The sequence below is a fragment of the Carcharhinus amblyrhynchos genome, chromosome 9, assembly GCF_965287045.1.
Source record: "Carcharhinus amblyrhynchos chromosome 9, sCarAmb.v2.hapA, whole genome shotgun sequence".
Taxonomy (NCBI): Eukaryota; Metazoa; Chordata; class Chondrichthyes; order Carcharhiniformes; family Carcharhinidae; genus Carcharhinus; species Carcharhinus amblyrhynchos.
The window spans coordinates 25,653,877-25,671,211 of NC_137332.1; the positions used below are offsets into that span (position 1 = coordinate 25,653,877).

General features: G+C 44.4%; 1 protein-coding gene across 1 annotated transcript in view; it reads left to right on the plus strand.

Annotated features, from left to right (window-relative positions):
- The first annotated feature begins 921 nt into the window (after window positions 1-921).
- The window catches only part of pif1 (PIF1 5'-to-3' DNA helicase homolog (S. cerevisiae)), a 31,281-nt gene continuing 14,867 nt past the window's right edge, over window positions 922-17,335 (plus strand). The window contains exons 1-9 of the mRNA XM_080196519.1: window positions 922-970; window positions 4,548-5,042; window positions 7,017-7,041; window positions 8,029-8,034; window positions 8,332-8,452; window positions 10,821-10,946; window positions 11,457-11,610; window positions 13,784-13,898; window positions 16,244-16,350. Coding sequence (XP_080052645.1) covers window positions 4,555-5,042; window positions 7,017-7,041; window positions 8,029-8,034; window positions 8,332-8,452; window positions 10,821-10,946; window positions 11,457-11,610; window positions 13,784-13,898; window positions 16,244-16,350 — 1,142 coding nt within the window. The 5' untranslated portion in view covers window positions 922-970; window positions 4,548-4,554. The remainder of the gene's footprint in view (window positions 971-4,547; window positions 5,043-7,016; window positions 7,042-8,028; window positions 8,035-8,331; window positions 8,453-10,820; window positions 10,947-11,456; window positions 11,611-13,783; window positions 13,899-16,243; window positions 16,351-17,335) is intronic.

Below are 17,335 nucleotides of genomic sequence, written 5' to 3' on the forward strand. Positions count from 1 at the left end.
CAGTTTATTTGATAGTAAATCAGTTTATTTGATAGGTTCCACACACATGACGAAGGAACATTGTTTCCAAAAGCTAGTGGGATTACTATCAAATTATCTGGTTGGACTTTAATCTGGATTTGTGAGACTTCATATTGCGTTTACCCCAGTCCAACGCCAGAATCTCTACATCAGAACAATGTCAACCAGTTCTCTTTGCAAACTTATTTTTAAAAAGCTTTTGCAAACGTTAACGACTTTCAAATGACGTATTCAAATAGTAATGTAACTGTTCCCTGTCCTGTAAAAAGTTATCCTACACACAAACTCTCTCCACGACAATATTTTTTATGCTAATAAAACCTCCCAAGGGGTTTCGCAGGAGCATTAGTATTGCCTGCAAAATTTTGGAAAGGCTCTGATCATCCCTTCCTTTAAAAAAAACGGTAAACTCTGGAAAGCTGAAATAATATAATTCATCTGAAAAAAACGTGTGAAGCACAAGCCTTCACCTGCCCGTTTCTCCTCGTTAGTGACTACTGCATCATATATCTATATCGTTCTGTTTGCTCCGGGCATGCGTATACCACTCTTTGCCCCGCAAATGTTGCCATTCAGCGCGCCGTAATGATGTCACAATGGTGCGTGCGACCTCTGACCCCGACCGTTCCAACGTCAGAGAAATCTGATTGGCTAAAAGTTCAGAGCGCCCTCCTCTGATTGGTGGATTACGCGCCGGCAGGTTTGAAAGTTGCAGCGGATACAGCGAGAGACTGAATGAATGAATGAATGAATGAGGGTCTGATTGGGGAGGCACTCACCAGCCGCCTGTCCTCCTTGTACAACCACACCGAAAGATACATCTGTAAACTCACACAAGTGTTTGCAGGGAAGGAGGGGACACGTACCCAGTCCCTTATCTGAAAACCGACTCAGGGAAGCGAATCCACTTTAATCGATACATCATCAGAACTGCCCAGGATTCAGAAACGTGAGACTGATTACACCCGCAGTTGAATCGCTATATCTACTAACAGGATTTTTTTTTCAGGACCGATTTCGCATTCAGTGACTTGACCCAAATAAGCAAGTAAATGATGTAAAGGATTCAGTGTAACTTAGGGATTTTGCAGATAATTCTGCGGGAAAACAAGAACGAGGAGTGAAGTCAATTCAGTAACTTTCTGATGGTATGGTAAAATTTGCAATGACGTTGGACTAGTGGTTAGGGTCTGAGAAATGCACTGCCTGATATTTGGTGCCATGATGTGGAGATGCCAGTGGGGTGGGCACTGTAAGAAGCCTCACAGCACCAGTTTAAAATCCAATGGGTTTATTTAGTAGCTCGAGCTTTCAGAGCGTTGCTCCTCCATCGGGACTTTAACCTGGTGTTGTGAGACTTCGTACTGATATTTGGGGAGCTGGGGGTGGTGGGAGCTGCAATTGAAGTATTCAGAAGTATGATCTGGAGGAGGGAACCGAGTGTATGGTGTTGAAATTTGATGATGACACCAAGATTGGTGGAACGGCAAATTGTGCGGAGGGTGTGGAGAGTTTGCAGAAGGATCTAGATAGGCTGGGCGAATTGGCCAGGAACTGGCAAATGGAATTTAATGTTGGCAAGTGCGAGGTGGTCCACTTTGGTAGGAATAATGGTAGGAAGGACTATTACTTACGTGGCGAAAAACTGCAGCAGGCAACGGTGCAGAGGGACCTCGGGGTCCTTGTGCATGAGTCGCAAAAACCCAGCCTGCAGGTGCAGCAGGTGGTCAGGAAGGCGAATGGGATGCTGGCCTTCATAGCAAAGGGAATTGAATATAAAAGTAGGGAGGTCTTGCTGCAGCTGTATAGGGCACTGGTGAGGCTGCAGCTGGAGTACTGTGTGCAGTTTTGGTCGCCGCACTTACGCAAGGATATTTTGGCCTTGGAGGGAGTGCAGAGGAGGTTTACTAGGCTGATACTGGAGTTGAGGGGGTTGAACTATGAGGAGAGGCTGAATAAACTAGGCTTGTACTCGTTAGAGTTTAGAAGAATGAGGGGAGATCTCATTGAGACGTATAAGATGGAGTGGATAGGATAGAGGTGGAGAGGCTCTTCCCGCTCAGAAAGGATAGTAGGACTAGAGGGCACAGCCTCAAGATAAAGGGGGGGCGGTTTAGAACGGAGTTGAGGAGGAACTTCTTCACTCAAAGGGTGGTGAATCTCTGGAATTCTCTGCCCGTTGAAGTGGTGGAGGCTACCTCGCTAAATATTTTTAAGACACGGGTTGATAGGTTTTTGATAGGCAAGGGGATTAAGGGTTATGGGGAGAGGGCGGGAATGTGGAACTGAGCAGCGACAGATCAGCCATGATCTTATTGAATGGCGGGTCAGGCTCGAGGGGCTAGATGGCCTACTCCTGCTCCTATTTCTTATGTTCTTAAGGGAATCAGACTGTTATATCTAGAAAAGAAGAATGCACAAGGCTATAAGGAGTATCAGAGAGCCAATGCCGATACAATGAAATGAATGGAGGCCTTCTATGCTGTAACAACTTTGTGATTCTGTAATTCATTTACTGGTTTCTCCATGGTAATTAAATACAACAGATGTACAGCTTTTTGTTCGCTTACCCCAATCTCTCTTTTTGTACCATCACGCCTTTTGCCATTTAATCACTACTATCTCCCACTTTCTCTCAAGCCTTCCCTGCCTATGTACTTGGTTAAGACCTGTTACATCCCTAAAGTTTGCCATGAAAGATTAATAATCTAAAATCGTGATTCCTCACCTCACAGATGCTGCCTGACTTTTTTTTAATTCTTCGATGGTATGTGGGCATCAGTATTTGTTGTCCATCCTGAATTGACCTTGAACTGAGTGTCTTGCTCAGCCATTTCAAAGGGCAGTTTAGAGTCAAATTGATTGATGTGTAGTTCAGACTAGGTAAGGATGATGACCTTTCTTCATGAACCAGATGGGGGTTTTACGACAATCGACAACAGTTGTTGTGGTCACCATTGATTTCCAGCTTCATTTGCTGAGTTTAAATGCTGCTTTTTGATTAGTTTTCTTATTGTCACATGTATTGGTGTACACCAAGAAGTATTGTTTCTTGCGTGCTATAAAAAGCATACTGTTCACACCGAAGGAAAGAAGAGGGTGCAGAATGCAGTGTTACAGTCAAAGCCAGTGTGTATAGAAAGATCAACTTAATATAAGGTAGGTCCATTGAAAAGTCTGATGGCAGCAGGGAAGAAGCTATTCTTGAATCTGTTGGAATGTGATCTCAGGCACTTGTATCTTTTTCCCAATGAAGAAGGTGGAAGAGTGTACTTCCGGGGTATTTGTGATCTTGATTATGCCAGCTGCTTTTCCAAGGCAGCGGGAAGTGTAGACAGAGTCAATGGATGGGAGGCTGCTTTGCGTGATGACCGTTTACGACTGTTTGTAGTTTCTTGCAGTCTTGGTCAGAGCAACAGCCATACCAAGCATACCAGAGAGGGTGTTTCCTATGGTGCATCTGTAAAAGTTGGTGAGAGTCGTAGTGGACGTGCCAAATTTCCTTAGCCTACTGAGAAAGTTGAGGCATTAGTGAGCTTTCTTAACTATAACATCAGCATGGAGGAATCAGGACAGGTTGTTGGTGATCCAGGCACCTAGAAACTTGAAAATCTCAACCGTTTCCACTCCATGACTGTTGGTGTAGATAGAGACATGTCCTCCACTATGCTTCAGCAGAGTTTCAGCTGTCATAGTAAGATTTGAAGCCATATGCTCAAAGTATTAAAGTGTAGGGTGGCACAGTGGTTAGCACAGTTGCCTCACATCATCAGGGACCTGGGTTCAATTCCAGCCTCGGAAGACTGTCTGTGTGGCATTTGCACATTCTTCCTGTGTCTGCATGGGTTTGCTTTGGGTGCTCTGGTTTCTTCCCACAGTCCAAAGATGTGTGGGTTAGCTGGAGTAGCCATGCTAAATTGACCCTTAGTATCAGGGGGATTGGTAGGGTAAATATGTGGGTTTATGGGGATAGGGCCTGGGTGGGATTGTTGGTGTAGGCTAGATGGGCCGAATGGCCCCGTTCTGCACTGTAGGGATTCTATGACTATTAGTCTGGCCTCATTAATGGTCCAGTGATTTAAGCCACCATCGCCCTGCTGAGTTTTTCCACCATTTTTAGTGCAAATGGTGGCTGCCGGTTACATATGTTATAAGTGACTATACTTCAAAAAGTACTTCATTAAACATAAAGCCCCAGTGGTCATGAAAGGTGCTTTTTAATGCAAGTTTTTCTAAGTCTTCAATATTGGTTTTGGAAACAGTTCAAAAGGAAAGTGAAGTTCTTCACAAAGAACAAAACCAGGGCCTTCCATCTACTTTAATGTTCCAATAAATCAGCATCTGTGCCAATATCCAGTGGATTAGAAATAGCTGCAAGAATTTTCCCTAATTGGTGTAACTTGCTATTTTCTCCATTACATGAAACGTGATTAGAAATACTTAACCTGCCAACACCCGACACAATAGTACGTATCTTGCCTAGTTTTACTTGACATTTCTACAACAACACTTGTTTTCACTTGCAGGAGTAGAATGTTATCTGCCTCTTCAGGCACTGAGGTCCAAAGTAGTGTTACAATTGAATACCTCAACCCAGCCGGCCAGGCGACCAAACGCAAAAATATTCGCAATGCCATCATCACCCTTGGGCGCAATGAATTCCGCGATATTATTCTCCAAGTGCATGATGGCAAACTGTCCCAAAACTTTGTCCTACGTGAAATCCAACTTTTCACGCAGTTTATTAGGGATGGAAAGAGTTCCATCAAACTGATTCCTGATAACATTCAGATCCTAGTTTCGAACTGTCCGCCAGATAAGCTAAAAGTACTCTTCAAGACGCTCGCCATCAAATACGCTGCAGATAAGAAGATCAACAAACCAGTCAGTGACCGAACGCGGCTGCTCTCCACTCTCCCAAGGACGTTTGATACTATCAGTCCCGTGCAGGCACAGGATGTGAAACGAGCTAACCAGCTTCAGCCGCAGGGCACTGTGCAATCCCCAATTTCTACCAAAGGGTTGAACAATCGAGGAGGCATTGTGGGACCAAACAGACAGATTAAACGCTCAAGGACCATCTCATCAGAAAACAGCCTGGTATGTAATCTTTTCCCAAGCTGTTTTATTTAGTGCTGGTTCCAATGCTATGTGGTATAGCTGTGGGTGGCACGGTGGCACAGTGGTTAGCACTGCTGCCTCACAGTTCCAGGGATCTGGGTTCGATTCCTGGCTTGGGGCACTGTCTGTGTGGAGTTTGCACATTCTCACTGTGTCTGTGTGGGTTTTCTTCGGGTGCAAGGGTTTCCTCTCACAGTCCAAAGATGTGTGGGTTAGGTGGATTGGCCATGCTATATTGCCCCTTAGTGTCCCAGGATGCCTAGGTTGGATGGATTAGTGGGGTAAATATGTGGGATCACGGAGATAGAGCCTAGGTGGGATTATTGTCAGTGCTGACTCAATGGACTGAATGGCCTCCTTCTGCACTGTAAGGATTCTATGATTCTAGAATGCCAATAGGAAAACAGAAGGATGGCATGAAGGGTTTTTGTCATTTAATCAGGTCTGCACGGTGGCACAGTGGTTAGTACTGTCACCTCACACATGTTCAATTCCTGAGTTGGGTGGCTGTGTGGAGTTTGCATGTTCTCCCTGTCTTTGAGTGGGTTTCCTCTGGGTTCTCTGGTTTCCTCCTGTAGTCCAAAGATTCGCAGATTAGGTGGATTGGCCATGCTAAGTTGCCTCTTAGTATTGCAAAGATGTGTAGGTTAGTGAGAGAAATACATGGAGTCACTGGAAATTGCCTGGATAGGATCCTCTGTCAGATTGTGGTGCAGACTTGATGGGCCGAATGTGATTCTGTGTAGATATTGCTGGCTGGACCTGTATTCATTGCCCTTGAACTGCTAGGCCATTTCAGAGGGCATTTAGGAGTCAATCACAATGCTGAGGGTCTGGAGTCACATGTAGGGAAGACCAGGTAAGGGATGCGGATTTATTTTCCTAAAGGATATTAAATGGATTATTACAACAATCAGCAATTGTTCCATGGTCATAATTTCAATACTAGCATGCCAACACCACCCTGTGAGGTGGTAGAAAGCTTTGGGGTACTGTGTTATGGACTTCTTGTGCCCATATTTTCTCCATGCTTGGTGGCACCAAGCAGGAAAGAAATGCTTCTTTCAGCTCCCCTTCCTGCCGTGTATTTCTGGGGATTATGAATAGGCCAACTTAGAAAAAGATCTACAAGCAATCTGTCTCCCTTAATTCGCAGCTAAGGGGCCGCAGGGAGATAGGGCAAAAGCTTTATAAAATTTTAATGTGATATTTATTATTATAATCATGTCAAATTGGGAAGAAGCCAAAATAAAAATGAACAAGAAAATCCATACTTGAGACTACAAACCCTCTTTCCATCCCATTCATCAACCTTTGGCTCCTGGGTTTGACTTCAGAATAGGGTGCTAGCCTCTTTATTAGCTGTGGGAGTGAAATGAGTTTAAACAGGTCCCAGTTTCTACTGCATGTGAGTTCTCCATTATTTATAAGAACATAAGAAATAGGAGCAGGAGTTGGCCAACTAGCCCTTCAAGCCTGCCCCGCCATTCAATAAGATCATGGCTGATCTGTCGTGGCTCAGTTCCACATTCCCGCCCTCTCCCCATAACCCTTAATCCCCTCTCTTATCAAAAACCCATCAACCCACGTCTTAAAAATATTTAGCGAGGTAGCCTCCACCACTTCAATGGGCAGAGAATTCCAGAGATTCACCACCCTTTGAGTGAAGAAGTTCCTCCTCAACTCTGTTCTAAACCGCCCCCCCTTTATCTTGAGGCTATGCCCCCTAGTCCTGCTATCCTTTCTGAGCGGAGAGTCTCTCCACCTCTATCCTATCCATCCCATTCATCATCTTATACGTCTCAATGAGATCTCCCCTCATTCTTCTAAACTCTAACGAGTTCAAGCCTAATTTATTCAGCCTCTCCTCATAGCTCAACCCCCTCAACTCCGGCATCAGCCTAGTAAACCTCCTCTGCACTCCCTCCAAGGCCAAAATATCCTTGCGTAAGTACGGCGCCCAAAACTGCACACAGTACTCCAGCTGCGGCCTCACCAATGCCCTATACAGCCGCAGCAAGACCTCCCTACTTTTATATTCAATCCCCCTCACGATGAAGGCCAGCATCCCATTCGCCTTCCTGACCACCTGCTGCACCTGCAAGCTGGGTTTTTGCGACTCATGCACAAGGACCCCGAGGTCCCTCTGCACCGTCGCCTGCTGCAGTTTTTCGCCACGTAAGTAATAATCCTTCCTACCATTATTCCTACCAAGGTGGACCACCTCGCACTTACCAACATTAAATTCCATTTGCCATTTCCTGGCCCATTCACCCAGCCTATCTAGATCCTTCTGTAGACTCTCCCCACCCTCCGCACAATTTGCCTTTCCACCAATTTTGGTGTCATCAGCAAATTTCGACACCCTACACTCGGTTCCCTCCTCCAGATCATCTATATAAATGGTAAATAGCTGAGGCCCCAGCACCGACCCCTGGGGCACTCCACTAGTCACCATCCGCCAATCTGAATAGCGCCCATTGACCCCCACTCTCTGCCTCCTATTTGACAACCAGTCCTCTATCCACGCTAACACCCTACCCCCAACTCCATGCCCCCTGACCTTCTGCAATAACCTCTTGTGAGGTACCTTGTCAAACGCCTTCTGAAAATCAAGAAAGACCACATCCACCGGCTCTCCTCTATCCACCGCCCTAGACACATCCTCATAGAACTCCAGTATTAATTCCATATATATATCACACTTACTGTAGTATTACAGGTTGAAATCCTTTGCTCTTTTGTCACCTTGTTACACTCACTTCCTCTTGGGGAAAGCTGGCTGACCATGCCTGAAATTGAATAGCTGAACCAGGGGGAGATTACGATATCTCAAATGCCAGTGGGGTCAGTTGGTCACCACTTTCTCATCTCTGTTAAAGTGAGAGGTGGGTTTGGATTGGGATTCTAACTTCTTTTGTTAAGGCTTTTACCTGCCACCTAACCCAGGCTCCCTGTTTCATCAATTAAAATATCCTCCAGGGTCTTTGCAGTAAAGTGGGGGGGGACGTTTGGATGATTTAGAAGCTCAGTGTATGGGGGAATTGGATTGTGACTGGTTTTGCCCTATAGAGAGCTGGCATGAACCCAATGAGCCAAGTGACCTCCTTCTGTGCCGTAATGACTGTCTCAGACTGCATAAAAGATAATTTCTTGATTTTGTATGTTGCCCTGATGCAGGTTACAGAGATGAAACCTGCCAAAAAACCCACCTTGACAATGCCGGTGGTAAGGAAGCTCACAAAGGAACAAGCGCACATTCTCAGCATGATTCTGAAAGGAAAGAATGTCTTCTTCACTGGAAGTGCTGGTAATTCAGTAGCTACAATGAGGCTGATTAAAGAATTAGATTGTGCAGACATTTCTCGTAGAAAAATGAGGTGGCATGGTGGCACAGTGGTTAGTACTGCTGCCCCGCAGCACCAGGAACCTGATATCTGGCCTTGGGTGAATGTCTATGTGGAGGTTGCACATTCTCCTTGCGTCTGCATGGATTTCCTCCTGGTACACTGGTTTCCTCCCACAGTGCAAAGATAAGGAGATTTGGATGGACTGGCCTCGCTAAATTGTCCCTTGATGTCAGGGGCTTAGCAGGGTAAATACATGGGATTATGGGGACAGGACTTGGATGGGATTGTTCTCAGTGCAGGCCCGATGGGCCAAACCTTCTTCAGTGTGGTGATTCTATGATTCTAATGGTCCCTGGTTCAAATTATAAATTATTTAGTATAGGGTGGTTCAGAGTATTATCCAACTGCAAAGCAGAATCTTTGCTTGGATCTATGGTACAAGTAAAGATCACACAAAAGCTTATTTCTTTATAAAGCAGAGCAGATTATCCTGTAAATGACAGAAATCCAGCACAGCCAAGCCCTGTTGTCTTGGGTCAATTTGGCTAGTGTTAATGATTCCTGAGGAAATTTGGGATCCTTCTGTTCTCTCCTCTTGCCACTTACTCCTGCATTTTATACCAGGCCAGAGTAGTTTTATTCTTTGTTCATTTTGCTGAATGTATGGAATGGGATGCTTGGCGGGTTAGGAAAAGAGAAAACGCTAGAAAATCTCAGCAGGTCTGGCAGCATCTGAGAGGAGAGATTTGCCAGCATTTTCTCTTTTGATTTTAGATTCCAGCATCAGCAGTAATTTGCTTTTATGCTTGGTGGGTTAGCATGTTGTTATTCCACCTCTGCCATCAGGAATCCAGGCCAAACCTTTCTGCTGATGGGAAGCCATCCAGACTGTAAATGTTGGCTCTATTCTCTCTCCACCAACGCCGTTGGACCTGCTGAGATTTTTCAGCATTTTGGCCCAGGTGGGATTGTTGTCTGTGAAGGGCCAAATGGCCTCCTTCTGCAATGTAGGGATTCTGTGATTCTACGATTCTGTTTTCATATTCAAGCATCCACAGTAATTTGCTTTTACCATACTTGTTCTTGCCTGGTTAGTTCTTGAAGAATGGAAGGAAAGTTAGCTGTAGGTAAATCAGCATTTTGTGATTTAAATGTTCACAAGGCAGTGCTTATCATGGGTAAGCATTGACTGGAGGTTTGCTCAGAGAAGGTCGAGGCTAGCATGAGGAACAGAACTATTGTGTGGAGGGTGTGGAGAGTCTGCAGAAGGATCTAGATAGGCTGGGCAAATGGGCCAGGAAATGGCAAATGGAATTTAATGTTGGCAAGTGTGAGGTGGTCCACTTTGGTAGGAAGAATGGTAGGAAGGACTATTACTTACGGGGCGAAAAACTGCAGCAGGCGACGGTGCAGAGGGACCTCGGGGTCCTTGTGCATGAGTCGCAAAAACCCAGCTTGCAGGTGCAGCAGGTGGTCAGGAGGGCGAATGGGATGCTGGCCTTCATGGCAAGGGGGATTGAATATAAAAGTAGGGAGGCCTTGCTGCAGCTGTATAGGGCATTGGTGAGGCCGCAGCTGGAGTACTGTGTGCAGTTTTGGGCGCCGCACCTGCGCAAAGATATTTTGGCCTTGGAGGGAGTGCAGAGGAGGTTTACTAGGCTGATACTGGAGTTGAGGGGGTTGAACTATGAGGAGAGGCTGAATAAACTAGGCTTGTACTCGTTAGAGTTTAGAAGAATGAGGGGAGATCTCATTGAGACGTATAAGATGATGAATGGGATGGATAGGATAGAGGTGGAGAGACTCTTCCCGCTCAAAAAAGACAGTAGGACTAGGGGGCACAGCCTCAAGATAAAAGGGGGGTGGTTTAGAACGGAGTTGAGGAGGAACTTCTTCACTCAAAGGGTGGTGAATCTCTGGAATTCTCTGCCCGTTGAAGTGGTGGAGGCTGCCTTGCTAAATATTTTTAAGACGCGGGTTGATGGGTTTTTGATAAGAGGGGATTAAGGGTTATGGGGAGAGGGCGGGAAAGTGGAACTGAGCAGCGACAGATCAGCCATGATCTTATTGAATGGCGGGGCAGGCTCGAAGGGCTAGATGGCCTACTCCTGCTCCTATTTCTTATGTTCTTATGTTTCTTATGTTTCTATTATGCAGGGTAACTTTCTGAGGTTTGATTAAATGCACGCTCTTAAGACAGAGTTGACAGATCTGTAACTATGTCAAAGCTATGATGTGGTAAAGTGCCACATTAAGCTGATTCTTCACACAATATGTACCAATTTGTACTTTCCTAACCACTCACTTTCTTTTTAATTTTAATTCAAGGAACAGGAAAATCTTTCTTGCTGAGGAGGATTGTGGGAGCATTGCCTCCAAAAGATACCTACGCCACAGCGAGTACCGGGGTGGCTGCCTGTCACATTGGAGGAACAACTCTGCATGCATTTGCAGGTCTGGTATGCCCCACAGCACAATCCTCGGTGTTAACCGCGGAAAACTAGGGATTTGAGAAAGGTCATTAAGTTATATTTTTGCTACAGGATTGTCAAAGGGATCCAAGTCAATTTGCACTGCACATGGTGGAGTTAGAAACTTAACCATTCCTCTCATCAAACTAAAGTTCATTGATACCACGCACCTGATGATCCACTTGTTTTGGACTCAAACATTTAGTTTTGTATTTTCAAGTGAACAGTGACTATATAAACAGTTCTCTCAAACTGTGGAGGTTCAAAACATGACTATTCATCCTATCAAGTTTATGCTGGCCAATGCTTGAATATATACTGCTCTCTTCCCATTGCCATCTATTTTTGATTCTTATCCACATTTTGAATGCTGCAAATAATTAAAATGTTGCCATGAATGAATGTACAAGTTCAGACTTGGAGATTTGAGGTAGTGAGAGCAACAGAGTGGATACGCCCGTCTCTAAAATTTTATTTATTTTGTTGTTGTTAGGAATCGGTTCAGGGAAAGCTCCCTTGCAACAGTGCATAGAGCTGGCTCAGAGACCTGGGATTCTCAGACAGTGGCAGAGCTGCAGACACCTTATCATAGATGAAATCTCTATGATAGAAGGAGAATTCTTTGACAAACTTGAAGCAGTGGCCAGGTATGTCACAGTAGCTGCAAAACCATTAGTACAGTTAGTTATTTTTCCATCTCCTCAAGCATCCCTGGCTTTTTAGTAGGAACACGTATTGTAATGTTATCACTGCTACGCCCTGTCAGTGGCTAAGCAGAGATGCTGTTCAAGGTTGACCATTAAAAGGTGTGTGACCACCATCCTTACGAGAAAGCATCTGACTTGTTCAGATTGTTTTCATACAATAGAGATATGTTTTGTAAGCTGATTGTACCTAGGTCACTAATATTCCAGTTTTTGCTGTTTTGCTGCTACTCATCCCCCCATGGAGCTTATCAAATGTGCAATTTGCATCTGAGTGCAGTTCCCTAAATGATGTTCTTTCTGATAACCCTATATTCTTAAAAACTTGTTATGACTGCATGGTTTCTGAAAGCATAACACTGCTGACAAGCTGAAAGTGATTTCCCAGTTTGCTTTCTATTTAAGTATCATGATGCTGATGATATTTCTCTGACCAAGCTTCATAACATGGTCTAATTTGGTGCCATCGTTCAAAGGCACGGCATTAGCTTTCACTTGTACGCTAAACAATACCCAACTCTACCCCACTGGCACCAGTCAATGTCTTCACTGTCTCTGTATTGTCAGACTGCTTATCTTAGCCGGGTCTCAATTAGGAACAGTGAAACCATCATGTTTTGTCCCTACTACAGTATCTGTACCACTGTCACTGATTCAGCCTTGACCATCTCAGATTGCTTGTAATCTCGGTGTTCTGTTCAACCTTGATTTGATTCTGTATACCTTGCATCACAAATGCTGCTTATTTCCACCCGTATTATCAGGCCACCAGTTGTTGAAATTCCCAATTGATGCCCTTTGTCACCTCCAGTCTTGTCTCTACAATTGCCCTTCTAATTGGTTTTCCTATCCTGTATACTCTGTAAACTTCAATTCCAACTGCTGCCTACATCCTGCTCTGTACCAAGCTCAAGCCCACCTCATCCTCACTCTTGCCCCTAGGTAACATACATGAGCTCTCAGTCATTCAGCATTCAATGTAAAATTTTCATTCATTCAAGGCCTTTTCTTCTCCCTGAACTTTTGACTGTAGTCTCTTCCTCCCTGGCATTGAGAAAAAGGATCAGCAATGATCTTACTGAATGGCAGGGCAGGCTCGAAGCACTGAATGGCCATTTCCTCCTCCTGGTTTCGGCATCTGACTCCGCCATTGGTGGCTACGCCATCAGACACTCCCAGATTCACGTCACAAAATTCCCTCCTGCTTTCCCACATTCCTATTTTCCTTCAATACCGTCTGTAAAAGCTATCTTCACCACCAAGCCCTTTATAACCTGTCGTAATATTTCTTTCTTTGGCTTACCGTTAATTACTTTCTGTGATGCATAATGAAACATTTTTCTATATTAAAGGTGCTGTATAAATGCAATTTGTTAACACAGTAAATGGAAATCGCTGTGATTACCAAGGGTTTTCTAGTATAGTGACTCTGAGGTTTTCAGATGGTAGTTGTTACTGTAAATCTCACTATTAGCTTGTGTTTTAATCTCTCTCGTAGAGTCATAAAATCCTACCGCGCAGAAGGAAGCCATTCAGCCCATCGAGTCTGCACTGATGCAATCCCACCCTGGCCCTATCCCCATAACCCCATGCGTTTTCCCTAGCTAGTTCCCCTAATATTAAGGGGCAATTTAGCATGGCCAATCCAGGTAACTTGCATATCTTTGAACTGTGGGAGGAAACTGAAGCACCCGGAGGAAACCCACGCAGACCCGGGGAAAATGGGCAAGCTCCATACAGACAATGACCCAAGACAGGAATTGAACCCGCGTCCCTTTCGCTGTGAGGCAGCAGTGCTAACCACTGTGCCACCATGCCGTATCTCAGATGAAACTTGATAGAGGCTGCACTTTATTTGTGGACAACACCAGTGCAGAACATGGCCTACATATCATGATCTTTGACGCAAAAAACACTGGCAACAATTTTTATGGATCTTAATTACAACATGATTGAATAAAGCTCTGAAAATCCCAAGTATTAGAACAGATGAAATGTCCTTAAATTGATGTAAAAAGATGAAGAGCCTTTTCTTGCGTATAGATGAGTGCCCCATTCCTTTATAGTCACTGGTTACTGAGTGTCTTGAGTTGGTTCAGTGTTCCGTTTATTGCAGGATCGTTCGGCAATGCAATGAGCCATTTGGTGGAATCCAGCTGATAGTTTGCGGAGATTTTCTACAGCTTCCCCCTGTATCCCAAAAGAAGGAGAAATACAAGTTTTGCTTCCAGGTAATGCAATAACTAATCCCAACACTATTTTTTTAATCAAAGGGGTTTCCATGTTTTGCAAAATAAATAGAATTCCACCACCTTTGTTTCCAAAGCGAAGCTCAGTACGATGAAACCTGTTTGGGTTTCGGGCGTTGTTCAGAGTGCCTGCTGCTGACATACAATGAATGAAACTGTGGTTTGGGTTTCCTTGCACATCTTGTGCCCAATAAACAACGACATACTGGTTAGGTGGATTGGCCAGGATAAATTGCCCTTAATGACAAAGGGGATTAACAGGGTAATTACATAGGGTTGAGGGGATAGGGCCTGGATGGGATTGTTGTCGGTGCAGGCTTGATGAGCTGAATAGCCTTCTGCACTGTATGGTTTCTATGATTACAAGTCAACATGTAATCTGTTACGTACATTATTGAGAATTGCTGGCATTACTGTTTTGGAATATATTAACATGTTAAAATGTCCAATGATTCAGCATCAACTCTTGATATGGCATCACCTACTCCTTTTAAGTACAGGTGATGTTTTGCGTATTTTTGTTGCAACTTTATTGTGTTTTGTGTTCAAATGCTTTGGTAGCCACACACAGGTTCTTGGGTAGGAGAAGTGAAATGGTCAGCTTGGTTGTAGAATGTAGGAGGGTGTCACCAATTTGTCTAGATTTGGGAATCTTTATTCATATTAAGGTCTTGTCTAATAGAATTATGAATGATTTCAGCACAGAATAAGAATATTCAGCTCATTGTATCCATGCTAGATCTATTCTAGGGCAGCACTACTGCCTCACAGTGCCAGGCACACGGGTTCAATCCTGACCTGGGTGACTGTCTGCAGTCTGCACATTCTCCCTGTGTCTGCTTGGATTTCCTCCGGGTGAACCGTTATCCTTCCACAGTCCAGAGATGTGCAGGTTAGATGCATTGACCATGCTAAGTGTCCCAAGATGTGTTGGTTAGGAGAATTAGTGGGATAAACATGTGAGGTCACAGGGATAGGGCCTGGGTAAGATGCTCTGTTGGAGAATTGGGGTAGACTTAATGGGCTGAACAGCCTCCTCCTACACTATATTTTGCAATATAGGCGGCACGGTAGCACAGTGGTTAGCACTGCTGCTTCACAGCTCCAGGACCCTGGGTTCGATTCCCGGCTCAGGTCACTGCCTGTGTGGAGTTTGCACATTCTCCTCGTGTCTGCGTGGGTGTCCTCTGGGTACACTGGTTTCCTCCCACAGTCCAAAGATGTGTGGGTTATGTTGCTTGGCCATGCTAAGAAATTGCCCCTTATTGTCTAGGGATGCATAGGTTAGAGGGATTAGTGGGTATAATATGTAGGGATATGGGGGTAGGGCCTGGGTGGGATTGTGTTCGGTACAGACTCGATGGGCCGAAGGGCCTCTTTCTGCGCTGTAGGGTCCTATGATTCTATATGGATTCTATGATAAAAGGAATTTACTTATTCCCAGTCCCTGTAACCGTGCAAGTTTTATTGCTTCAGGTGTGTGTCCAGTTCTGTTTTGAAAGCCAAGATCTGCCTCTCCCACATGTAGAGACAGTGCATTTCACATCCTAACCATCCACTCAGTAAACAAAGGTTTTTCCTCATTTTGCATGTGGTTCTTCTACCAATCACTTTAAATTAGTGTTTTCTGGTTCTCAATCCTTCTGACAATGAGAACAGTTTCTATCTATCTGTCATCTTGTGATTAAATTGGATCAGATTGTAACGCCAGTTGTAAACATGGTAATGAGCTGCAGTTTGCAAACAATTTAATTGTCCTCCATTAGCTTAGGAGGACAGTGGAAAATAGTGGAGGGAATTGATGAACTGTGGAGACTACCTGTGCCACTGCGAGGACGGCACAGTGGTTAGCACAGCGCCAAGGACTTGGGTTCAATTCTAACCTTGGGTCACTGTCTGTGTGAAATTTGCATGTTCTCCTTGTGTCTGCGTGGGTTTCCTCTGGGCGTTCCGGTTTCCACCCACAGTCCAAAGATGTGCAGGTTAGGTTGATTGGCCATGCTAAATTGACCCTACTTTTAGGAGGATTAGCAGGGTAAATATATGGGGTTACAGAGATAGGGCCTAGGTGAGATTGTGGCCGGTGCAGATTTGATGGGCTGAATGGCCTCTTTCTGCACTGTAGGGATTCTATGATACTTACACCATGAGGGATAGGAGAAGAAGTGTAACAAGGAAGGAAAACAAAAGCCAAGAATATATAATTGTGTTCATTGCTGTGTTTTATTTATTTTGTACGTGGGGAAAATAATTCTCCAGTCTCTTGGATTTTAGGACCCTCTGTTTAATTGCTTAGTAAAGTGAATGTACTTTATACTTTATTTAAGGCTAAGAGTTGGCAGAAGTGTATCCACGTGAATATGGAGCTAACAGATGTGCGAAGACAAACTGATAAGAAATTCATTGCAATGTTGCAGGCCATTCGGCTTGGGAGGCAAGTATTCCATTACATGGCAGAGTATCTTGCAAAATAAATCTTGTAACCTTGATTTTCAGTGATATGTTTAGCGATATGCGTGGGATCAACCAGACATTCCATCAAGGTAGATGGGGCTTGCTATATTTGACAAAAAGAAAATCTCTCCAAAGCATATCAGATATAGCCGCTTGTGTAGACCATATTAACAAATTTAAGATGCAGTTCACTGTGTTACTGGAGAGAAGGGAGGGCTGAGGGATATTATGAGTATGATTGATTCTTCCAAAATTGAGGCTAAGGACTTCTCCCATTTCTAAAAGCTTACTTTATGTTCTTACATAAAGTTTTCTAAGTGCCCAATAAATGTTTTGTAGTGATTTAAATACGTTCAATTTTGTCAGTGATTGCTTTCCTGACTTTGGCCAAGAAAATCTATCTCCATCTCCCACCGTATCTGTTGAAAACAGTAGGAGGTTATTTTCATCTGGGGAGCATTGTAATGGTAGAAATTATATGAGCCAGTTTTTATCCCTCTAATGAGGAGTAATTATGCCAGCCCTGGCTCTGGGACTGGCAGTCTCTCCTCAGAGCCAGTTAGTTGTGGGTTCATGTTGTGGGCATGGTGGCATAGTGGTTAGCATTGCTGCCTCACGGGCTAGGGACCCAGGTTCGATTCCAGCCTCGGGTTGCTGTCTGTGTGGAGTTTGCATGTTCTCCCTTTGTGTCTGTGTGGGTTTCCTCTGGATGCTCCTGTTTCCTCCTACCATCCAAAGATGTGTGGGTTAGGTGGATTGGCCATGCTAAATTGACACAGGGGGATTAGAAGGGGAAATACGTGACGATGCGGAGATAGGGTCCCGGCGGGATTGTTGTCAGTGCAGGCTCGATGGGCTAAATGTCTTTCTTCTGCACTGGGGGTTCTATGAAATGCCTGAAAATCTACCCCGATATTCCTGTGCAATATTGCATAGAAAAGGTGCGATTTTGAGCTAAGACATAA